At 40.9% G+C, this 23,203-nt stretch overlaps 1 protein-coding gene across 1 annotated transcript in view; it reads left to right on the top strand.

Moving 5' to 3' along the window:
• Positions 1–23,203, top strand: part of LOC126215310 (histone-lysine N-methyltransferase 2D-like) — a 459,193-nt gene that overhangs the window by 18,872 nt on the left and 417,118 nt on the right. The window contains exons 3-8 of the mRNA XM_049941991.1: positions 2,200–2,383; positions 13,260–13,391; positions 18,803–19,066; positions 21,321–21,418; positions 22,125–22,397; positions 22,623–22,912. Coding sequence (XP_049797948.1) covers positions 2,200–2,383; positions 13,260–13,391; positions 18,803–19,066; positions 21,321–21,418; positions 22,125–22,397; positions 22,623–22,912 — 1,241 coding nt within the window. The remainder of the gene's footprint in view (positions 1–2,199; positions 2,384–13,259; positions 13,392–18,802; positions 19,067–21,320; positions 21,419–22,124; positions 22,398–22,622; positions 22,913–23,203) is intronic.

The raw sequence follows: 23,203 nt of genomic DNA, 5'->3' as shown, positions 1-23,203 counted from the left end.
ACAAAATGTCTCTGGGGGGATGTGATTCAAACCAGACGACACACTGTATGACACAGCAGAGGACTGGCTCGTGTCACAGCCACAGGAATTCTGAGAACGGGCAATCTTTTGGGATAGTTGTGCTGAGGTCTCTGGTGATCACTTTTGAATAAAGACTTCAGTTATATCCACACTATGTAGAATTGCACCAATTTGGAACTATTGTAGATCCGGGGCTGATGCCCGGAGCAGTCAGAGTTATAGTGGGAAAGTGTGTAGTCTCCACGTTAGTCTTGTTTACGTTTAGTGATTTTGCTGTTTCCTCTTCATTTACTGCTCTTATGTCAAATGAAAACAAAACGGATTTCTGTGGCCAGGAGCTATCAAGTGAATTAAAATACAGTCACATAATTACAGAAGACTAAAATATGTTATTAGTTTCATATTTTATTTTGTTTCCATCTTTCTGACAGTCGAGCATTAATTGCCTTGCAGAACAATGAACTTATTTTTGTAAGTTTTCTAAAGAAATTTGGCTTTTATTAATCTTTTCCACTGAGGCAGTCAATGTATTTGAAACGAAGTGTTTTATTCCACACTATTGGCTAATTGTTCGCTGCATTTCAAGTGCACGTTTTCATCTGCTAGCACACGTGGCATTATGCCATCATAAAGAACCAAACATGAGACTGGTACTCCAAGAAAATTAACGTCTCGAAAACCACACTGAAAAGCTTAATATCAGGTTGAGGCCTACTTCATTGGGAATCAGGACATACGAATGTGCCCTTTAAGCCGAATTATGGATTTTAGTACGGTTCACGAAACTCCGATGCTCTTGGAGAACTCTCTGGTGTCTTGTTTCTTTTATGACACAATATGAGATCTTTTAATGTTTTACACGTATGAACATGCAGGCTTCTTGCGTCATCGTAGCTGTGCAAGTGCGGTGACACATGTTATCTGGCACTCTCTGGCAACTGCTGATACGGACCTATTTCTACAGGTCACGGGAAAATATTGTGAAGCATTACTCTCACTTTCAAAGTAAATTTCCTTTTGCACAAGTTGAACTATGTGTGAGAATGTACGATGAATTTCTTAATTTACAAAGCGTTTGACTCTCATTTAAAAATATACTCTTTGATGATGAGCCATTTAGAAGAATTTCGAGCCCAGAAGATCACACATTTGTGTCGTTACTAAAAATTTTACTGCCACATTTGTGTGGTGTATCTTAAAATGTAACATGCGCAGTAAAGATCGACATTATATGTGAAAGCCTAGCTTCTCTTGCAGCTTATTAACATTAGAGACAAATGTTCTATGTTAAAGCTTTGCTTTTCTTGTAGCAACACTATGTATGTTAATTTAAACCATTAACTTTTTCTGTTTGTGTGTTCGCGCTACTTAACAGTGATCTTGCTATTGGCTGACTTCATCAGCTGTCCTATGCTCTGAATATCCGCTGTCATCGGCTGGCAAGATCACGTGACATTACCTACGACTGGGCTACGAAAGTGCATCGCAACCTCGATTTCAATGTTTCAGAAAGTAACGTGTGGTGTTTGGTGGAATTTGAATTTATACTTTGGTAATACAAAAATATGCAGTGTACATGTTGCTGCACATCAACGTGTAACCCCCCTCCCGAGTTTTGTTTTCTAAAGTGCCGGAAAATTCTATACGCCTATATAAAACCTTAACCATTCAAAGAATTGATAAGGTTTACAGTTCCAAGGAAAAATGTACTGCCTCTTGACATGGAAAACGTGTTTTCATTCGGGAGAAAATGTCCTTTTAACCGGGAGAAATCTGGGAATTGTTTTTCCTCGTACACGTGTACACCCTGACATAGCACAACATATTAAAATTCATTTATTCAGTTGCAGACTGCAACATAAACTATAGATAATTAATATTATAATCTAGTTTTCCTTTTGGAGTGGTACGGATGGTGTTAGCATGTCCTCTATAATGAAGATCACTTAGGACCACAAGAAAGGAGAACACCAGTGCTTTTTGCATGAAAACTTACCTTGCTGATGTGTAGTAACACCTGTGTTCTCTTTTACCAAGAAATCACTGTAATTCCTCACCAGTTCCTGAAATACACACTTGTTTTCGTACGTACAAATGTGGGAAGATGTAGTGTGTCGTGTACAGCTGCTAGCAGTAAAGTGTAGGAATTGGAGTTGTGTCATTCCGTAATTTTTCCAGGAGCGTCTCCGGCTTCCTCGGGCTCCGTCCCCGCGACACCGGTGCAGGAGTCTCGGCTGATGTTCTTCACCGGTAAGCCGCTGAACATCAGGCGCGGCAGGGGCCGGCCGCCCTACAAGGAGAGGACGACACAGAGGCAGGGCCGGCGCAACTCCCTGGGCGTCAAACTCAAGAGGTGGAAGAGGTACGTGAACTTGCCTGCAGCCGTCGGGGTTATGTAAAACTTCTAACGTTAATCGCCTTGTGATCTCATCACATTACAGCTTGCGCCTTTCAGAATAACAAGTTTCCGTCTTCAGGTACACACAGCCACAAAAATAAGAATATCTCATCATAAAAGCTACGAAATGTTTCAGGGGTGGTAACTGGCACACTCTGTTTCTTCCCTCAGCAATCCTCTGTCGTGATCTATTGGAAGAACTAGATACGTTGCTGCACAGTACCAAATATGAAATTGATTTGAACAAGCAATTTACAAATAAGGAAAGCCATTTCTTCAGTAGCTTTGCGAGTGTGCTATAAACGGCAACCCTGGCTACAGTATCACTCATTGTAGCTCCTAAATAGGCACAGTCATTAAATAAGACAGTCCGTCAGATAATATACTAATTTTGCACAGCAGTTACGTACAGTGGTACGGTGGGCTACAGATAATGTTTGCCCGGTTTTGTGTATTGTCGGTGGGCTGCTGGCTTGCAGTTTAATCTAAACCTGGGGTAGGTGAGTCGAGTCGAATGATGATCTCGTTCCTCGTGGTATACTGAAAGACAAAAGACGAGCTGCCGGAAATAGTGGCAGCAGGTCTGGTAACCCACAGCAGGCCGGCTGCTGGCTTAACTGTGCAGCATATTGTACTGGTGGCGGTGCGGTGACTTCTGAGGAAGACAACTGAGTACGGAGAAACTTTCGTTCTGTTTACGAAGTGATTTGTTGCTTTTACTCGTATTCTTGTGATTGTGTCTGTCTGAAGAAAGAAGCTCATTCTTCTGAATCTGACTTGCTTTAATGTGATTAGATTTTAAGGTGATCAACATTATAAGAGTGGTTGAGCCAAAATATCCTCTTAAATTGTTAAATTACAGTTGTGCATTGTTCCCATCCAGTCATGGATTAAATTAAAGTACAAGACCATAATTTTTAGTCTGCTTTATTTTTCTTTTTTATGTGTATCATTGCTCACACAGAACAGTTGCGCTCTAAAGCGAGCTTGTCGTGCTGTCACACGTAATGCTTGTGTAATGGTTATAGTGTGAAATTTAATTTGTGTAAAGAAATACATCTGGATAGGAGAATTATTATGGATTATAGAGAAGGCAAGCTAATATATTAGATCATTGCAACAATACCCCATTAAGTATTGCATTTCTTAAGAACCTGTCATTTAGTCTTACAAATGAAGAAATTTTAATGCATTTAATGACTCTTTGTTTATGAGTTGATGACTTTCATGTTTAATAGCATATGCGTTTTCTGCACTTATACTCTCCTGGAACTGCTAACAACTGGCATCACAAAGAGTTGATTATATAAATATGTCAAAGGAGATTGTGACATAGGACTGTGTCCAGCTGCATGTGATGGGTCGATAAGCGTCGGGGGAGGCTGGAGTTTCAATCTCTGTGGACACTGAGCCTGTTGTCCACGACACTTTGCATTACGACAACCGAAGGACACCTGGAAACAGGACATTCGCTGTTACCACAACATAAGTTCTTATGGGAATGGTGCAGGCTGCCTCGGAGTGAGACGGTGTACGATTTTGTGGTAGCGTATACTGAGACTCGAGGTGTTTCTCTTTTTGCTGGTGTGTATTTGTCAGTTTATCAGCATCTGACTTTTTAGGAAACTTTATGAAAAACACAAATCTAAATTTTTATTTTTTATTAACTTATTCTTTTGTAAAAAAAAAATTGCAGCTTTTTCTCGCAATTCTTAAGCACAGAACATGACACCATTTTACAAGTTATTATTTGCGCTTGTAAAACAAGATTTTGTGGTTTAATATCAAAAATGACTCTAATGAGCCAATAGTGTACTTAAAAGTAGTCTATGTTGATGGGTATTATTTTTAGTCAGTATATTTAATATTCTCACTGTGATTAAGTTCCACTAACTTTTGGTTGAGCGGTATAAACTATTTAATGTACGTGAAATAAAAACACTGAATTCCTCCACATTTGTTTCCGACGATTCTTCTCACTTTGTAGCTAATTGAATGTTTAATACAGTGAAACCCCGCTTTTACATGTTTCAGGTGACAGTGGCAAATAATGTTTTAAGTTGCAAAAGTTAACGTGTAGGATATCCCCTTCCACTTAAGATAACAGGCATCAAAAGACTTGTCAGTGACTTTTTTATTATCTAATAAAGGTCTACTAGCTAATAAAAACTGCTGATGTAACTGGAACTGATAACTGTCTGGGAAGTGGAAACATTTGACTTAGTTTCAAATGTCACGATCGATGTTTTTGGAAAGCTTGCAGTCGTCATTCATTATTTAAATAATGAAATACTGCACTAGTTATGTATTTTTTTATGCTTAGCACGATGCGTTTCAATAATTTTTTCTCGTTGTCAAGTGCAAATATGTAAATAAGTCTTCTGTATGGTGCTTGAACACGTGTTATTCTACACCTTTTAGAGGTTATCAGGTACTGTGCCTCATAGTTGTGTAGAAAACCACACACACGTGCAAACTATCACTCACATTGGTTGTTTGTGTAACATTGCAAAAAATACATACGTAAATACTGCACTTGACAATGAGAATAAATTCTCGAAACAGTTTTGCTCAGCACGAGTACGATACATAACCGGCGCTGTGTTTACACTAAAAACATTTGAGCAACACAAAGTGAATGACGGTGTCAGCTAGTGCTCCACACGGCCACACACTAAATACGGTTCGACAAAAGTGTCTCGACGATCACAACAATCACGAAACTGCATTTGCGCAGTAGAGACAGTTTGGAAACGGTTGTGATCGGTCAGGATATCTTCATTCGAACGAACCTAGTTATATACTCCCATCAGCCGACACGCCACGTAGAGCTGGGCAGCTGCGGGAGATACGGCACGATTTGTTACAACTTTTACTTGTTTACCTGTTCAGATCTGCTGAATAGAGTGCCACGGTGTCAAGAAACTTAACCACCTAATATTTGTTAGCACTACTGGATGGCCAACATTATGCCAGCATCATATTTTCTCTGCAAACATTTTTTGTTAATGTGTAAATCGCGGGAATAATATAAATATGTTGACGGAAAATCAAGTGCAAATTAATATTGTGGGCATAGGAAATTTGACAGGACTTATAAAAAATGTCGTTAACGGCGGGAACGTGTTAATTCCAGGAACGTAAAAGCTGGGTTGTACTGTATGTCACTTGATTCCTCTCTGACAGTACACAATACAAATATATTTAATTTGAATGGACTGTGTCTATGATTGCCAGCTGTTAATGGAGATTAAACATTTCCGTTACACCAATTGTAGACTCAAAGACAAAGCTTTTTTATTTCAGTTACTTTTAATTATTGTAATAAAGCACAGTGAGTCTCTGGACAGTGTGAAGTCCATTATCTCGGGGTTGCTATCCGTATGTCAGCGACTGGCACTGTAAAACTCTGCATCGACAGAGAAGTACAGTGCCACATTGTCATTGTGTCTTAAACTCCTCGTGGAACAGAAGACAAACATTGTGTGACTATGTTGAAATTAAGTTAATCTAAATATAATGAAATAAAAAATTTATAAATGTTCACCTGATGTTGCTCAGATGGGAAAGACATCGGTGTTAGCATAAGCATTTCTAACATTACAGAGTGTGAGAATGTAATTTTGACTGGTAAGAATCGATACTCTAACAAAGAATATTACTGTATCCTGCTACTGCAGAATAATACTGCAACAGTAAAATGTGAACGAGAAAAGAAACCATAAATTGCAAAGGAAATGTGCCATATACAACAATTAAACACAGTGCTCATACAAGGGTTTGCCAACAGCAAAGTGTGTCAAAGGCTTTAGGAAGACTGTGCAGTGCTTCATAACAACAAGTTGCCTCTGATGAGTGTGACGTCACAACTGTTTACATTAGATGTGTTTTAGCAGTTATGAGCGGGCTCATGTGCATCTGCAGTTACGTGGCGTACGAGTAGTACCTTCTCCCGTTTCTGGCTGCAGAAATGTGACTGTTGGCTGTGTAAGCAGTCGCAGCAAGCAGCTAGATGCAACCGGGAAAAATTTTACTGCCGCGCGGTGGCGGGCCCGGATCTATGACGGCGGGGGGGGGGGCGGGCAGGAGGCACCAAATTCACATTCTGGAGGAGGAAAAAACCTTGCTTCAGAAAGAGCCTAGCATCCAGTGCACGTTGGTCATATCGATTACTCATATGATTTTGATGCGCATCCCTGTCGGTTTTTGAACATAGTCTGTAAGTTGATTTCTGAATGAATAATGAGCTGCGAGGGGTAGCCGTGCGGTCTGAGGCGACTTGTCACGGTTCGCGTGGCTCCCTCCATCGGAGGTTCGAATCCTCCCTCGGGCCTGGGTGATGTATGTGTTGTCCTTAGCCTAAGTTAGTTTAAGTTAGATGTCCTTTGCTTAACTTAGTTTTAAGTTAGATTAAGTAGTGTGTAAGCCTAGGGACCAATGACATCAGCAGTTTGGACCCATAGTAAAAAAAATAAATAAATAAATAAAAAAACCGTAGGTTGATTTTTGAATGCGTGCATGCGTACGTGATGTCTCTGTCGAGGAATCCTCGTCGCATCTAGAAATAAACTTTCCTACAGGCAAAAGGGCTATACAAGCTGAGCAGAGTAAAGACGAACGCCAATCGTTGTCTGATTATGCTGTTGTTTAGATTTGCGAATGATCAGCGTTGCTATAATTACTAGGGAAATCCATAGATTCAGACTACCAGAGTGGAAATAAATGACTAACAGGAATAAGAGGTAAGAAAGATTTATGTATTATCCTCTCGGTATATCCAAGAAAATGAAATTTTGACATAAAATTGTAGGCCAGATTGCTACGCTAGTAAGGAACAGTTGTACAGTCCCCAGCTAGCAGCCGCTCAAGTTCTATTCTGGAAGTAATGCGGAAAACATGTTGTACGAACAAGTAACAACGCCTAATCAGAGAATAATTGCGGGATAACCAAACCTGTGATTCTGGCAGGGTTAGTGGCAAATTTTGACAATGGCAGGAATAGCTACAGAATTGGTGATGACAAGATTGTTTGTTAGAACGAGGAAGGAGAAGAAACCACGACATCACACAAATTATGGAAGAGTAAGACGATTCCAGATTTATATAAAAATTTCGTAATACTACTTTTCGACCTCATGCTTGAGAAACTGGTATGTATGAATGAAATGTGAAGCTATTTCCTAACATAAAGCTTTTTGCTTGTAGTAGGCCTTATAGGCATTTGATATCGGTTATTTCGTGAATTATATTCTGTCATATTATAAGAATGACCATTTGTGCCAAAACAGTCTCGTTTATTTGATGCGTGTTACAAAATTACTGCAATATTAGAAAGGCCTATTTTGTTTTATATAGCAGACAGTGACAAAATAGACATAATCAGATCAAGAAACCATACCAGTCTTGGGTATTATTTGTATTAACGGTTTTTTCAGTATTAGATAACGACTTTTCAATTTTTCATGTTGCAAAACGTTTGACGAACTTTGATGAGGTAATAGATTCTTTCGCAGAAAGGAAAGCACGCCATGTAAAGCTGTAGGAAGATTAGAGAGAAAACAATGTTAGGAGCTAAGGATTGAAGAAATGTGTACTGTATTGCTTGTCTCTTGTCTTTACTCATTTAATTTTATGTCACCCAAAACAGAAAGTTATTAGCTAACAGGCAATAAAGAGTGCAAATTTTCTGAAGAGTTCTTGTTCCCCTGATTGCAAATTTAAAAAAAAAAAAAAAAAAAAAAAAAAAAAAAAAAAAAAAAAAAAAAAAAGGAGGGGCGGGATGTCAAACCGGGTGACTGGGAGCAGGAGAGGCACGACAGGACATTTTAATTTCCACTATCCTGAATATAGTTCGATGGCGTCCAGTACAAAATATACAAGTTTCAGTTCCACAGAGTGAAATACAGTGACGTGCGATAGGAGAATGCTGTGTGAAGTGGGGTGGCACTGCACTCTGGCACACTTAAGACCAAATAACATGTCTTACATTTCCTCGAACACATATGTTTTATGTATCAGACTCTTCAGAAAGATGTGCACTACAAAATGAAGATATTTTTGAAAATTCGACTTTTTCAAATTTTTGACGCTGTATCTCAAACGCTCAAGGGAAGGAAGCTGGGAGGGGGGGGGGGGGAGTGCCACTATCTTAGTATTGCCCCGGTTCGGAAATATCGCAGTCTGAGTCAGAGTGGGGAAGTGTGTAGTCTCCACGTGACCCATGTTTGCATTTAGTGATTTTGCTGTTTCCTCTTCGTTTACTGCTCTAACGTCAAGTTAAAACAAAATGGATTTCTGTGGCCGGGAGCCATCAAGTGAATTAAAATACATTCACAAAATTACAGAAGGCTTATATACGTTATTAGTTTCAGATTTTATTTCATTTCCACTTTTCCGACAGCCATGCATTAATTGCCTTGTAGAACAACGAAGTTATTTTTGTCTGTTTGCTAAATAAATTTGGTTTTTATTAATCTTTTACGCCGAGGCAGTCAGTGTGTTTGAAACAAAGTGTTTAGTTCCACACTATTGGCTAATTTCAACTGCTCGCTGCATTTCAAGTGCACATTTTCCACTTCTAGCACGTTTGGCATTATGCCATAATAAAGAATCAAAAATGAGTTAATACAGTACTGGTACTCCAAGAAAATTTACGTCCCGAAAGACAACTGAAAAGCTTAATATCAGGTCGAGGCCTGCTTCGTTGGGAATAAGGACATACGAATGTGCTCTTTAAGTATGCAATTTAAATGTGCCATTTTAGCATGCTTCACGAAATTCCGATGCTCTTGGAGTAGCCCCTGATGCCTTTTTTCCTTTTATGACGTAATGCAAGATCTGATGTTTTACATGTGCAAACATATGGGCTTCCTGCGTCATAGCAGCTGCCAAAGTGCGGTGGTGACTGTTATCTGGCGCTCTCTGACGACTACTGAAACAAGCCTATTTCTAACAGGTCGTGGGAAAATATTGTGAACGGTGGTTTGAAAAGCGTTACTTTCAAAGTAAATTTCTACTATATCTTAAAGTGTGAAAGCTTAGCTTCTTCTGCAACTTATTAACCTTAGAGACCAATGTTATATGTGTAAGCTTTGCTTTTCTTGTAGTACCACTATGTATATTAATTTAAAACATTAACTTTTCTTGTTTGTGTATCCGTGCTACTTAACAGTGGTGTAGCTATTAGCTGACTACATCACATATCCTGTGATCCGAATATGCGCTGTCATCGGCTGGCAGGATCACGTGACACGAGCTACGACTGGCTTACATAAGCGCATCCCAATCTCGATTACAGTGGTTCGGAAAGTAACATGCGGTGCTGGGTGGTGGAATTCAAATTTACATTTTCGTAATATGAAAATATGCAGCGTATGTGTTGCTGCACATCAAAAATCTTTCCAAAAGGAGTTTTCTTCCCTGAGTTTCGTTTTCTAAAGTGCCGGGAAATTCTAAGCCAGTGTATAAAAACATAACCGTTCAAAGGATTGAGCTTCTTCACTGTGAGTCCAGATCATGAAGATGTCATCAATAAATCTGTACCAAACTTTGGGTTGGCAGTGAAGAAGAACTCCAGAATTTCCTCTCCAACCTCAACTCCTTTGGTTCCATCAGATTCACCTGGTCCTACTCCAAAGCCCATGCCACTTCCTTGACGTTGACCTCCATCTGTCCAATGGCCAGCTTCACACATGCGTCCACATCAAACCCACCAACAAGCAACAGTACCTCCATTATGACAGCTGCCACCCATTCCACATCAAACGGTCCCTTCCCTACAGCCTAGGTCTTCGTGGCAAACGAATCTGCTCCAGTCCTGAATCCCTGAACTATTACACCAACAACCTGAAAACAGCTTTCACATCCCGCAACTATCCTCTCGACCTGGTACAGAAGCAAATTAACGGAGCCACTTCCTCATCCCCCCAAACCCAGAACTTCCCACAGAAGAACCCCGAAAGTCCCCCAACTTGTGACAGGATACTTTCCGGGACTGGATCAGACTCTGAATGTGGCTCTCCAGCAGGGATACGACTTCCTCAAATCCTGCCCTGAAATGAGATCCATCCTTCACGAAATCCTCCCCACTCCACCAAGAGTGTCTTTCCGCCGGCCACCTAACCTTCGTAACCTCTTGGTTCATCCCTATGAAATCCCCAAACCACCTTCCCTACCCTCTGGCTCCTACCCCTGTAACCGCCCCCGGTGTAAAACATGTCCCATGCACCCTCCCACCACCACCTACTCCAGTCCTGTAACCCGGAAGGTGTACACGATCAAAGGCAGAGCCACGTGTGAAAGCACCCACGTGATTTACCAACTGACCTGCCTACACTGTGAAGCTTTCTATGTGGGAATGACCAGCAACAAACTGTCCATTCGCATGAATGGACACAGGCAGACAGTGTTTGTTGGTAATGAGGATCACCCTGTGGCTAAACATGCCTCGGTGCACGGCCAGCACATCTTGGCACAGTGTTACACCGTCCGGGTTATCTGGATACTTCCCACTAACACCAACCTATCCGAACTCCGGAGATGGGAACTTGCTCTTCAACATATCCTCTCTTCCCGTTATCCACCAGGCCTCAATCTCCGCTAATCTCAAGTTGCCGCCACTCATACCTCACCTGTCATTCAACAACATCTTTGCCTCTGTACTTCCGCCTAAACTGACATCTCCGCCCAAACTCTTTGCCTTTACAAATGTCAGCTTGTGTCTGTATATGTGCGGAGGGATATGTGTGTGTGTGTGCGCGAGTGTATACCTGTTCTTCCCCCCCTCCCTAAGGTAAGTCTTTCCGCTCCCGGGGATTGGAATGACTCCTTACCCTCTCCCTTAAAACCCACATCCTTTCGTCTTTCCCTCTCCTTCCCTCTTTCCTGACGAAGCAACCGTTGGTTGCGAAAGCTTGAATTTTGTGTGTGTGTTTGTGTTTGTTTGTGTGTGTGTCTATCAACATGTCAACGCTTTCGCTTGGTAAGTTACATCATCTTTGTTTTTAGATATATTTTTCCCCCATGGAATGTTTCCCTCTATTATATTCAAATTGTAGGATAATATTAATATGAACATAAAAATAGGAAGCGACACAAGAACATATTATCGATCGATATCTAATTCGTGCAGCATTTTGCAGTAACGACGAGAATGCTGCGAGAATTTTTGAAACTTTTGTCTCCTCACTCCTTAGGATTCGTCGATACGGAGTCTATATTTGCGAAGCGGCAAATAAAGTTTCTAGTTTATTCACAGTTATTCTCAGCTGCTTGTAATTTAAATGGAAAATATTACTGGTATTTATGCTGGACACCATGTGAACTTGTGGACCTGCCTTTTATTTTAAGCAAAATACGTCACATTGCGGCACTTAAGACTTCCTCAGGGGACCAGTCACAGAAACAGTAGTCGAGTGAAATGTCAGATATTGTCAAAAATCACAATATTTGATTGGTGCATCTGAAGAAGCCTGTGAGACACACACACACACACACACACACACACACACACAGGTGTGCGCACAAGTGCCCTCGCACAAACAAACATCAGTGCTAACAATAGACACGTGTTTCATACACAGCACTAACCGAACGCCACAGGGTACTTCCACACTAGACATGACTCAGCATCAAGTATACAGTTCTTATAATCGCAGAGATCGGCTTACATTATTTAAATTTCGCACGACATTATGTGAAGCCAGAGTTTTGATGGCTGCAATTCACCATTGTTACTGGGATACCCGAGTTGTAAATGGAACAGCTTCACGTAACGTAGTACTGTAGCACAGTGATCGGCACAATAACTTGTTGTTTTAGAAAGTTGTAGTGTCAAATCTCGTGAAATACTGTTAAATTTTTCTTCTTTCTAAGTTTGGTCAGAAGACTTTCATTATTATTTTTATTCAGTTAAGTGATTTAAATGTAATTTTTATACCACATCTTTTTTGTCGTATTGACCTTTTTATTTGCACTTATTTTTCTTCCTCTCATTTCTTTTTTGTTTGGAACCTGCCTGTTTCAACTATAATCTACAGCCGAGTGCCGAGCAGGATTGCTCGTCGGTCAGTCGAGTGGCAGTTCGTGTAGCCAGTGTGAGGACAGTTTCGAGTTACCGACGAATGACAGTGAGAAATTACAGTTTGGTTTTATGCTGAGACTGAAATTTTTATATCTCGAGTTTGTTCATAGTGGTTAGCTTTAATCACCACGAGCAAACTGATTGTAATTTTAGTTGTACCACTGATTGTTAACAGCTATTTTTTGGATGCATTGCACATCACGAGGTCGTGGTAAGGTTAGGACACGAGTTTAAATTCGGGGCCACGCATTTCTGTCATACTTTGTGGCAACTGCTTCTGACATTACTTTCTGCTACACATTAACATCATCTGTCAAGTGGCCCACCACGTTTGTGTGTAACATATTACTAAATGATAGCCGGCAGCCGATGTGGCGAGTGACAGACGTCAGCTGTCGAGTAATTGTAATTGGACTATAGTTGTGGTGCAATAAAGGACAGACAGCTGTGAGGTATCTTACCTACTGCTTTTACATCGGCAGCCGTGAGTGAGTCTGAATACTGAAGAAGAAAATTTGATATGTGATTATTACCTACAATACAGATAATTAATATTGCGACATACTTGTATTCGTTGTAGGCCGATAGTTGCTTTTCGTATTGCAAAGTACGAGAATGTTGCAGAACAGTAAAATACCGACGCCAGGCGAAACAGACGTAAACGTATGTAGCAGAGTGGAGTGCCAGCAGACTAATTGTTGACAATAAGTCTAGTTGTTTCAAAGTGGCTGAAGCTCTCGCATTTACTTTTTTTTTCAGTCTGACGAAAGAATCTCCCAGCAGAGAAGGCGACCCCGAGCAGCCGAGCCCGGCAGGAGACGGAGACGGGGCTGGAACCGAGACGGAGAAGGCACTACTGCCCGAGGAGCCACCCTACTTCCCTGAGCAGTGGTATGTAGCTCTGCAGGTCTTACTACCGGCCTGTGACACTGTCAGGAGATTCGTGGTGTGCACTTTGCTAGTTGTCTTGTACGTTACCAAAATTAATTTCAAGCAGTGTAGGAAAAGTCGGATTAGTACTCACCGTAAAGAAGACACGTCAAGTTGCAAATGAGCAGAATTAAGACACTTACACGGAGCTTTCGGCTTCAGCCTCTATCAGTAAAAGAGAGAGACACGGCATTCGTATAAACGAGCGAGTGTATCTCGTGCACACGTGATCGCCGACTCTAGCATCTCGGGGCGGAAGGCAACTCTCACGTGGGATGTGAGCAGCAATCTGGAGGACACGGGGAAGGGGAAGGGGAACGGATAGTAGTGTGCTGGTGGGGAGAGAGATGAATGCTGTCCGGCGGAGTGTGCAGCAAACAGATTGCCGACAGGTGCAGTGTCAGAGGTTGTGGGGCGGGGAGGTGAGGCTAAAAGGAATAGAAAAACCCTGTTTATTTGCCGCCCTCTGCCAACGCACCTGCCCGTCTTTCCCCGCCCCTCTCCTTTTTTGCTCTTTTTTTCCCATACGTCTGCCCCCCCCCCCTCCCCCCCACAACCTCCTAATCCTGTGCCTGTTGGCATTCTAGTCCCTGCTCACTTCACTAGACAGCACCTGTCTGTCTCCCCACCCGTACACTGCTATCCCTTCCCCGTCCCCTCCAGACTGCCGCTTGCATCCCACGTGATAGCTGCCTTCCGGCCCGAGATACTGGAGTCACGTGTGCGTGAGGTGTACTTGCTTGTGTGTATGAATGGTGTCCTCTCTCTTTTACTGATGAAGACTGTGGCTGAAAGCTTTATGTAAGTGTATTTTAGTTGTACCTGTCTCCAACTTAACATGTCTTCTTTACAGTAAGTAGCAATCTGTCATTTTCTGAGATTAGTTTCATTATTTTTGTCACAACATACTCACTGGAAGTTTCTACTGGTTCCAACAGCAAAGAAATTCGTGAGTGACTACTTATTTTTCTGTATTACATGTGTGAGTGCACTGTTTGGTCAATCCATACCAAGTGGTCCAGCACTGGTTGCTTAACCATCTCAGAAAAAATTGATATTTGCTGGGTGAATTCCATCATGTTTGGTGGACTCGGAAGAAAAAAAAATTTTTTTATTTCAGGCTGCAAGCATTCTTTCACATTTACAAGCATCTGCAGTTTTTTAAATTATTCGGTAATGGCTTGCCGCAGAGCTTTCAAATAAGAAGCATTTAGTTCAGCACACACTGGAATAGCTGACTGGATTTCTTAATATATTTGTAATGGCTTAAAGTTAATGATTGCTAATAAAAAAAAAACTGAAATATTGAGCAGTATTTTTCCAAAGAAGGAGTAATTTCTTAATGTTAATATTTTTTGTGCTGTTACACTACAAAGTATAGTTATTTAGAGTATGAATGGTGAGAAACTTACACTTAAAAAAATACGCTTTTTAAAAAATGGATTTTTGGATGTTTTCATTCTTTGGCCTGCAATATCTTTGTTAGAGGATTAGATAAAAATCTGAAAATTACACGTAATAGACCTTTATGATTTCAGAGTTCATTATAAATTTCAACTTTGAGATTCAAAGGGAATTCACGAAAAAAAAAATACCAATATGAGTGAAAATATCTGTACTAATGGGTAAAGTGTATCAGTTACTACGTAATTTAAGGATATGTATGATCACTTTTCCAAAAAAAAAAACTGATTATGTTACCTTGTTCTCACTGCATTTGTTTTTACCGCTTTGTTTGTTAAACAATGGAGAAATATCTTCACTCAGTTTGGGCATTAGTTTAAGAGTTTGCCCAGTCACAGTTGTAAATTCCAGGGGATACAGCTTCTTCAGCACATTTTTAACAGGCATTCAGACTTCAAGATTTCAAGTTTTTTAACCGAGGTTCTCGGTCCTGGGGGATGGTAAATGTAACATCTCTGTTTTGACGATCAATATTATCAACTTCGGTAATCCGTCACTGTTCGCCATAAACACAAGCTGCTGTGTGAAGTATCAGTGGTGCAGGTTTTCCACATTGATGTATTTCACTGTCAGGTGATGTTGATACGAACTTCCACTTGCGCAAGTTGTGTTACTAACGTTCAAAACAATGAAAACTTTCGGCACCTCTTATCTACTGACAAGTGTCTAACCTTTCCTCCGAGACATTCACATAGAGTTCTTGTATTTCCTCACATTTTACAGAAACATTGGTAATCCCATTCGCCTGTTCTTCTCAGAATTGTCTTGAGGTGCAAGATTTGATTCTCATAGGGTCGCTGCAGACTAGCTGTCATGACAGTTTGCTTTGTTGTATCCCCGTCACCATTGCACGCATTCTTCCTGTGGCGTGATGCAAAAAAGTACCATTCTGCATCAAGTCCTTGGTCATCTTTGTGAAAGTTGATGTTAATAATAATCTTTTTTTTTAATATTAGCTTGCAGCACCATGAGAGTACATCAGTTTGTTTATGGAAGGGTGGTGCTGTTTCATTTGGTTAGTTAATTGTAGTTGAAAAGTGTGCTGTAGCGCTGTTTCAAGGCAGTAACTTCTGACACAAAGAAAAGTTGGCATGAACTAAGCATTTGTCAATTGCCCAGGTTTTCTCTTTTTTTTCTTTCAGAAATTTACCCGAAATGATACATTTTCAGGTTTTCAAAGCTAGCCACCAACACTCCAAAAACTCTTCTCATGGTTTTGTAATTGTCACCTTTCTTATTCTGTCTAGTGTCAGCCATTGTTTGTGTTCTGTATTGGCAGGTATCAAATCACCTCTTCCTGATTCTTCAAACATGTCAAGTAAAGCTTGTTTGCCTGGACAATCTTGACATTTTCTCATAATCATACTATTGTAACTGTCAATATTGCAAACCAGAACTTCCAAAAGGTCTTTGCAGTCAGCTCTAAGATTGGTCCCATCTATCTTCAACTTTACATTCTGGTGATACAAACAAATGCAAACATTATGGATGCCAGGTGCCCCTCCAATAATACACCATATCAGTCTCAGCTTGTAGAATTCCAACTTTTTCATTTTAATGTCAATATTTTCTTTTTTGGATTCAGTGAATAGTTAATTTAAATTACACAGTATTAACCTATTTTGTTTCTGAACCTTTGTACCATTTTCTTTCACAGAAACACAATCTTTTTACCAGGCATCAAATAGCTGTTATTGTCACCCTCATAAAAACTAATAATCTTTCAATCGTGTTTTTATCTATGAAATTAGATGCGTTTTCTCGTTTGCTAACTGTCTTGTGAATTTAACCAAATGTTCTGACACATTAAATTCATCAGTAACTTTTCTCGACTCTAAGAATTTGGTAGTAAACTTATAATCTTAAGTTTATCCTCTTTGTTTGGAATACAACATTTAGTTTTTAGCTTTTCAGTCAAATCATCATATTCGGTCGGAGAAGTTCTAGAAGTCTCATCTGGTTCAGTGCAACTTTTCTTTCCAAATGAAACTTCGAAATTCTTTTCGACAGTAGTGTACCATTTTCTCAATTATGCATTCAGTGCAAAAGGTCTGTTTTCTTCACGTAATTTTCTAATTTTAGTAGCAGGCGATAAAACATAGGATTTCACAAGCTAAATCCACATTTTTTTAATAGTTTCTGATGAGTCACGAAATTCCTTATCTGAGCTATCACGCTCTCTTTCTTTGTTAATGACAAATGTCTTAGAATAACATGCTGGACACAATGACCTTCCTGGTAAAAAGAACTTTTATTTTTAAAATAATGGTTAAACGTTATTTTTCTCAGACCTTTTGTTATGGGTGTCCTATGTTTTTTAAAAGAATTCCAAGCAAGATGGCCAAAAAGGTGATACAATTTTTTTAAGCATTTAATTTCACAGTACTTGCAAGGTGAGTTAACCTCTGAGCCAACCCATTAGTAAAACAACACTTTTTCTTCTTTGCTGTAATCTTCAATTAATGTCTTTAGGAAACAATCCATACACACTTTTATGGCAAGATTCATTAATAAGAACCCCAATAGAAGACAGAGATTCCATTGTTAAACTGCACACTTGGAAAGCCCGTTGTTAACTCAGTATGAGTGAACAGATGTTGTTGGAAGGGGGAACACAACACACAGACTTGTATGGGCTTGTCTGTGAGCATGTGCAGACTTGCAGATACTATCTGCTAGCCCATTGGAACATTCTGCAGGGGATTGTTTCGACAATCAATCATTCGTTACTGTTTTTTCGTGTGTTTAAATTAATTAATTGAAATAGTTTATTTCTTTAGTCTAGGTATTGAATGGAATAGGAAGAGACCCAAATAACCGGTAGAATGAGATATACCCTCTGCCATCAATCTCATGATGGTTTGTAGAGTATAGATGTAGATACTAAGAAACATATTTTTTACTCATATTTGTAATTTGTTTTTATTTTCCATTGATTCTCTTAGTTGAAATTTATACTGATGTTTGATACTATAAAGGTCTATTAATTGTGTATTTTTCAGATTTTTGTTTGGTCCTCTAACAAAGATATCACAGGCCAAAGAATGGAAACATTCAAAAAAAGTTTTTTAACATGGTCTATTTTTTTAAATGCAAGCTTCCCATCATTGATACTATGTAAAAAGTAACTATACTGTGTGGTGTAATAGCACCAAAAATAAGAAGGCTGAGAAATTACTCCTTTGGAATAATATTGTTCATTTTTTTAAAAATTTGTAACCAATAAATTTGAGCCATTAAAAATATATTAGGGAATGCATTCATCTAGGTGATCATGGTTTCAGTTTATAGTGCACTGCATGCTGGACTAAATTGTTCTTATTTGAAAGGTCTGGGGCAACTTGTTACTGAATAATATAAAAAAAAAACTGCAGATGCTTGTAAATGCAAAAAAACTGCTTGTGACCTGAAACAAAAATTCTGCTGTTTCTAAATGATAAACAATATAAAATTTGTAAAAAAATGTTTTGAGCTCATTAAACATTAGAGAATTCACCCAGCAAATATCAAATTTTTCTGAGATGGTTGAGCAACCAATTATTTTTTTTCCTGGACTACTTCTAGGTTTTCCATGTGTCGAAATGAGAAAAAGTTTTATACGGTGAAATAGTCTTTTTTCCCTGAAGGGTAGTCAAGAATTTGCATTTGGAAAGTGATCCTTTGTACACTAGACAAAAAATGACGATATCTGATATTCGCATTAATGTCACCTGTTTGGAATGCCATAAGTGGGTGACATGACCTCGGTGTACCTACTTCGGTGGAGAGCATTGTAATCGTTACGTGCTATATTATTGTACCTCCCGCCATTACAGACCGTGCTGACGTCCCGTTCAGACTCCTGCCTGCACGTCGTCACGATCGGTGGTATTAGGAAACACAGTCTCTCTCACCGACTACCGTTGCAGGCCGGGCAAGGTGTGCGCGCTGTGCAACCTGGGCGAGCGTAGCCAGCTGGGACAGGGGGACCTGCTGCAGCTGACGTACTCCCCCGAGGAGCTGGCCGCGCTGTTGAAGGAGCGAAGCGATGCCGGCGCCGAGGGCGGCCTGTCGCTGGCGGGCGACGCCGACTCCGTCATCGGCAGCAGCCCTAGCCGCGGGAACGGCCACGCTCCGGCATTTGGAGGCCTCGCGGTGACTGTGCGGCGCCAGAAGAGCATGGCCAAGTGCAAGTGAGTCTGCCGAGTCTCGTATTCCCGGAGTCTGGATTGTATAGGAATGTTACTGCAAATTTGTAGGGTAGTATTTGTATGGGAGTTGGGTGTTATTCCGAAACAGGTATTTCCCATTTATTTACGTAGATGCTTCGAGAGATAAGGAAAGCAGAATAATGCGGTTCAGCAGAATGATTTCAGCTACGTGTCATCAGTTTCCCAGCTGAGGCACCACCGTTCCTTATACACTTTATCTGACGACGACAACAGCCCGTGTGCCACACGTGCAAAAATTTGAACTGACAGCTTCGACAACAGCATCTCGGTCTAACAGAACTGTTCGCTACACAGTTTGTCATTTGTCAGCTCAGTGTGACGGAAGTCGGAAGCTGCTAAATTGGTACCGAACAGTGGATGTAGTAGGTTAGCCCAGCCAAATCTGACAATTTCCGTGCTTGCAAAAGTGGCACTGGCCCCAGCGATATCACATTACAATTGGAAGTTTGTCTTATTCTCTGGCGTGGTGCTGAAAATTTGAACTAGTCACTGTAGTCCTGCAGTGTTCTGTGTCGACACTTCCCGTAGGCTCTAAGGCATCTGAAAGAAACGCCCCAGCGTGTCCCAGAAGATTGTGAACATTACTTTGCCAGCAGATAACTATCTTTAGAACTTTTTCTTTGTCGGAGAAATAGCAGCTAACCAAACCACGGACACACTTTCAGATTCTAGCTCGTAGTGATGACAGCACGTCTCATCTCCGGTGACGATGTTCAGAATATAGCTCCTTCAACATTAGACATTACAAGTGACATTAAGCTGTGTACACAATTTTTCGGTCATCGTGGACGAGTTGGCCGAAATGGCAGCCATTCTTAGGGAGCGGGATCGACTGCAGTCTAGTTTATCGTGCATTTCCTTTTTGTCACTACTAGAACACTGTACCCTCTGTCCCGTGTTACTCGGGACTGTTTGCTAAGCAGTGAAGGAATTCAATGACAAACCTCTGATTTTTATGCGCCTGGATGTCAAAAACTGTTATGGAAGATTTCCTTGCTGATGCTGTCTATAGCTGGGCAACAAAACCGACAGGAAATTAACAGGAAGATTAAAAAATTAGTTCTAAACAAGCATAATTTGGCTCTGGCACTCAGTCTTCACAAAAGTAGGAAATAACCCTTGTAGTAGCAGTAGTGGTAGTTGGAGTAGTAGGTGTTCAGTCTGAAGGGTGGTTTGATACAGCTCTATATGCTAGTCTGTCCTGTGCAAATCTCTTCCTCTCTTCATAACCACTGTGACATGTTGCCATTTAAACATACATATTTGACATACGACCATTTAGACAGATATACTGTACTTTAGGCTCACTCTCCCTCTGTAATTAATCCCCTGCTCCACAAACATCCCTCATTTTAGTTGAGTTGTATGATGAAGCTCATTTTGCACTGATTCACTTGTGGATCTACGTCTAATGCCCTGCAGTATGGCATATAATGGTGAGTGCAGTCCACCCTGATAGGCGCGTGTGCCCCTCTCCCCCTCCCCTCACACCACACGCACAAGAACTCACACATTGTGAAACGTGCTTCTTTTTCATTTCAAATTATAAAATTACTTTTGATTCATTAAATATATTTGCAATTTGTTTTTCAACTAGGCAGATATGTACTAGGGCTCATGAAACAAAAACCACCATATTTTTACAACTATGTTAATCACTAAGGTACAGGAATCAGTATTGTAAATGGAATTACAGTGATTTTTTCCCCATCAGAACAGCTGATTTCTATTGGAGCAGATTCAGTGGTATAACTCCTTTGTGGCTCTTACAAGAAATTACAAACGCATCAGATACATCGAAAGTCTGAATTTTATGCCGTTGTTGCGGCTGTTTGAATATTACACATGTACGGATGTTTATGCTACTCTCTGCAGAAACTGAGATTGCCAAGATGATTTATATGTGGGGTATACTCCACTCTTTGACAGATAGTTGAGAGGAGTAAACCTCTACATTATTTGAACTGCTGTTAATGAACTACATTGCTAAGAAACAACTAGACCATAAAAAGTGTGTCGTGATTCCAAGTTAGGAACTACTTCACAAAGCCTGTTTTTGTATTTATGTGAAGTTCCTTCCTGCTGTGTGAATATGTAGTGTGCAGATTTATTAATTGTTAAACACATTGTAACAGTTCTCACAATTGGACAAAAGCTTTTGGATCCTTAAGAATTTGCTCTCGTATAGTGAGTGTGCCTCGGTTTGTGTTCACAGAAATCCTTGCCCCACTAATTCCGTCGAACCAGTGGACGAACTCAGTGTAGTCGGGTACCTCGACGAACCGGATGTGGCGTCCATCTTTGAAGCCTCGGGTGAGTGTGTTTGACTTTTTTGTGTTAGTGTTGCGTATTTAGCATTCAAAATTATCTTTTTATTTCTCTCTCTCTCTCTCTCTCTCTTTCTTTTCAATTACATTTAATATTGTTCCTGCAATTCTCTTGTACAGTATTCTCACAGGTGAACAATTGCTGTCGTGCAGTGTTAAGCTACTTCGTTTGTCACTCTGAAATAAAGGTGTATGTTATAATTGTGTGCTGTGTATCAAACATTTGATCTCTTCCCTATGCAGCTACTTGAAAATTGATTACACTTCTCAATGAAGTAGCCGTGACAGCTGATATTTTTCTGTCCACATTCACTTCAATGCATACAGAACCTGTACCACCATTTACTTCACCATCGTGTGTTGCTCAGACATTACGTTTCATTGTTCTGATTTCCCTTGCCACAGTAGTTAACATGAATGCATGTCCTTTATGAGTTTACAGTAATTCTGAAAAATGTACAGACACAGTTTTATTGACAAATGTTCTCATTCGTCGGTAATCTCTTTTAGTCTCCAATGTCATAACAGCCGTTGCATCACCGCTGTTGACTCCTTTCTTCTTAAATATGGATGTCCTGTGAGGGTCTATTGATAAAATTTTTTCAACGCACATTATTAATTTAGGAAATAATGCTTTTTATGAAATCAGTTAACTGCTACCTCTAAAGTTAATAATGTGCACATTCCCACAGGCCATTTTTACGTCCACCAAGCGTGCGCACTGTGGTCGCAAGGTGTGACACGCTCCGAGGACCTGGTGTTCCGCAACGTGGCGTCGGCTGTGGTGCAGGCGGCCAACCGCCGCTGTTCACACTGCGGCCACTTCGGGGCGAGTGTCGTGTGCAGGGTCGCCAACTGCGGGCGGGCCCTCCACTTCCCTTGCAGTGCCGCATCCGGTGCGTTCCAGGAGTGCAAGTCCGTCACTGTGGTCTGCAGCCTCCACTTGGATCAGGTCCCCTTACTCTGTAAGTCTGCTGCAGTACTCTTCTCCGGTACAAACTTATCGGTACTGATAATTTAATTTAAGTAGTTGAAGGGCAGTGTGTGCCATTACGAGTGTTGTGACCTCGAGGGTACTATCGTATAATTTTTAACACTAAACGTGAAATTGAACGAGTCAGTAACACAATTTATTTAACGAGTGTCCGAACGGACGTGCACACCGTAATCACCTGTCCGACTGCCCGCAGTGTCCGGAGAGGGGGCGTGCGTGAGCTGCTTCGGGCTGGGCGACGTCGCGAACCTGGTGATGTGCACGGCGTGCGGACAGCACTGGCACGGCCTGTGCCTGTCGATGGCGCTGCTGCCCGGAGTGCGCGCCGGCTGGCAGTGCCTGGGGTGCCGCGTCTGTCAAGTGTGCCGGCAGCCGGGCGAGGAGGAGTCCAAGATGATCGTCTGCGAGTCCTGCGACAAGGGCTACCACCAGACCTGTCTGCGACCCGTCGTTACTACCGTCCCCAAGTACGGTTGGAAGTGCAAGGTGCGTACGTGCCCCGTAAATGACGGTGACCTGTCAATAAGTCCTCACGTGTGGCATCACTCGTTATGTTGGTGGCATCGGCAGGGTTTTTGTTTTGTACTCTCCAGTTAAAGATATTGATCGTACGTTTTCGTTACAGTGTATCGCCCAGTTCTTGTTGACAGTGGCTCGGACCGTCTTGTTTAATATACTGGTTTTGATTGAGTAGCGATGTTGACCCATTAATGAAGGAGTATGGGCGGGGACGTACTAGACCTTAGTTGATCTTTTGTAAATTGCAAGTTCTATTGA

The sequence above is a fragment of the Schistocerca nitens genome, chromosome 12 (genome assembly GCF_023898315.1).
Source record: "Schistocerca nitens isolate TAMUIC-IGC-003100 chromosome 12, iqSchNite1.1, whole genome shotgun sequence".
Classification (NCBI taxonomy): domain Eukaryota; kingdom Metazoa; phylum Arthropoda; class Insecta; order Orthoptera; family Acrididae; genus Schistocerca; species Schistocerca nitens.
This window is presented reverse-complemented; position numbering and strand designations above follow the sequence as displayed.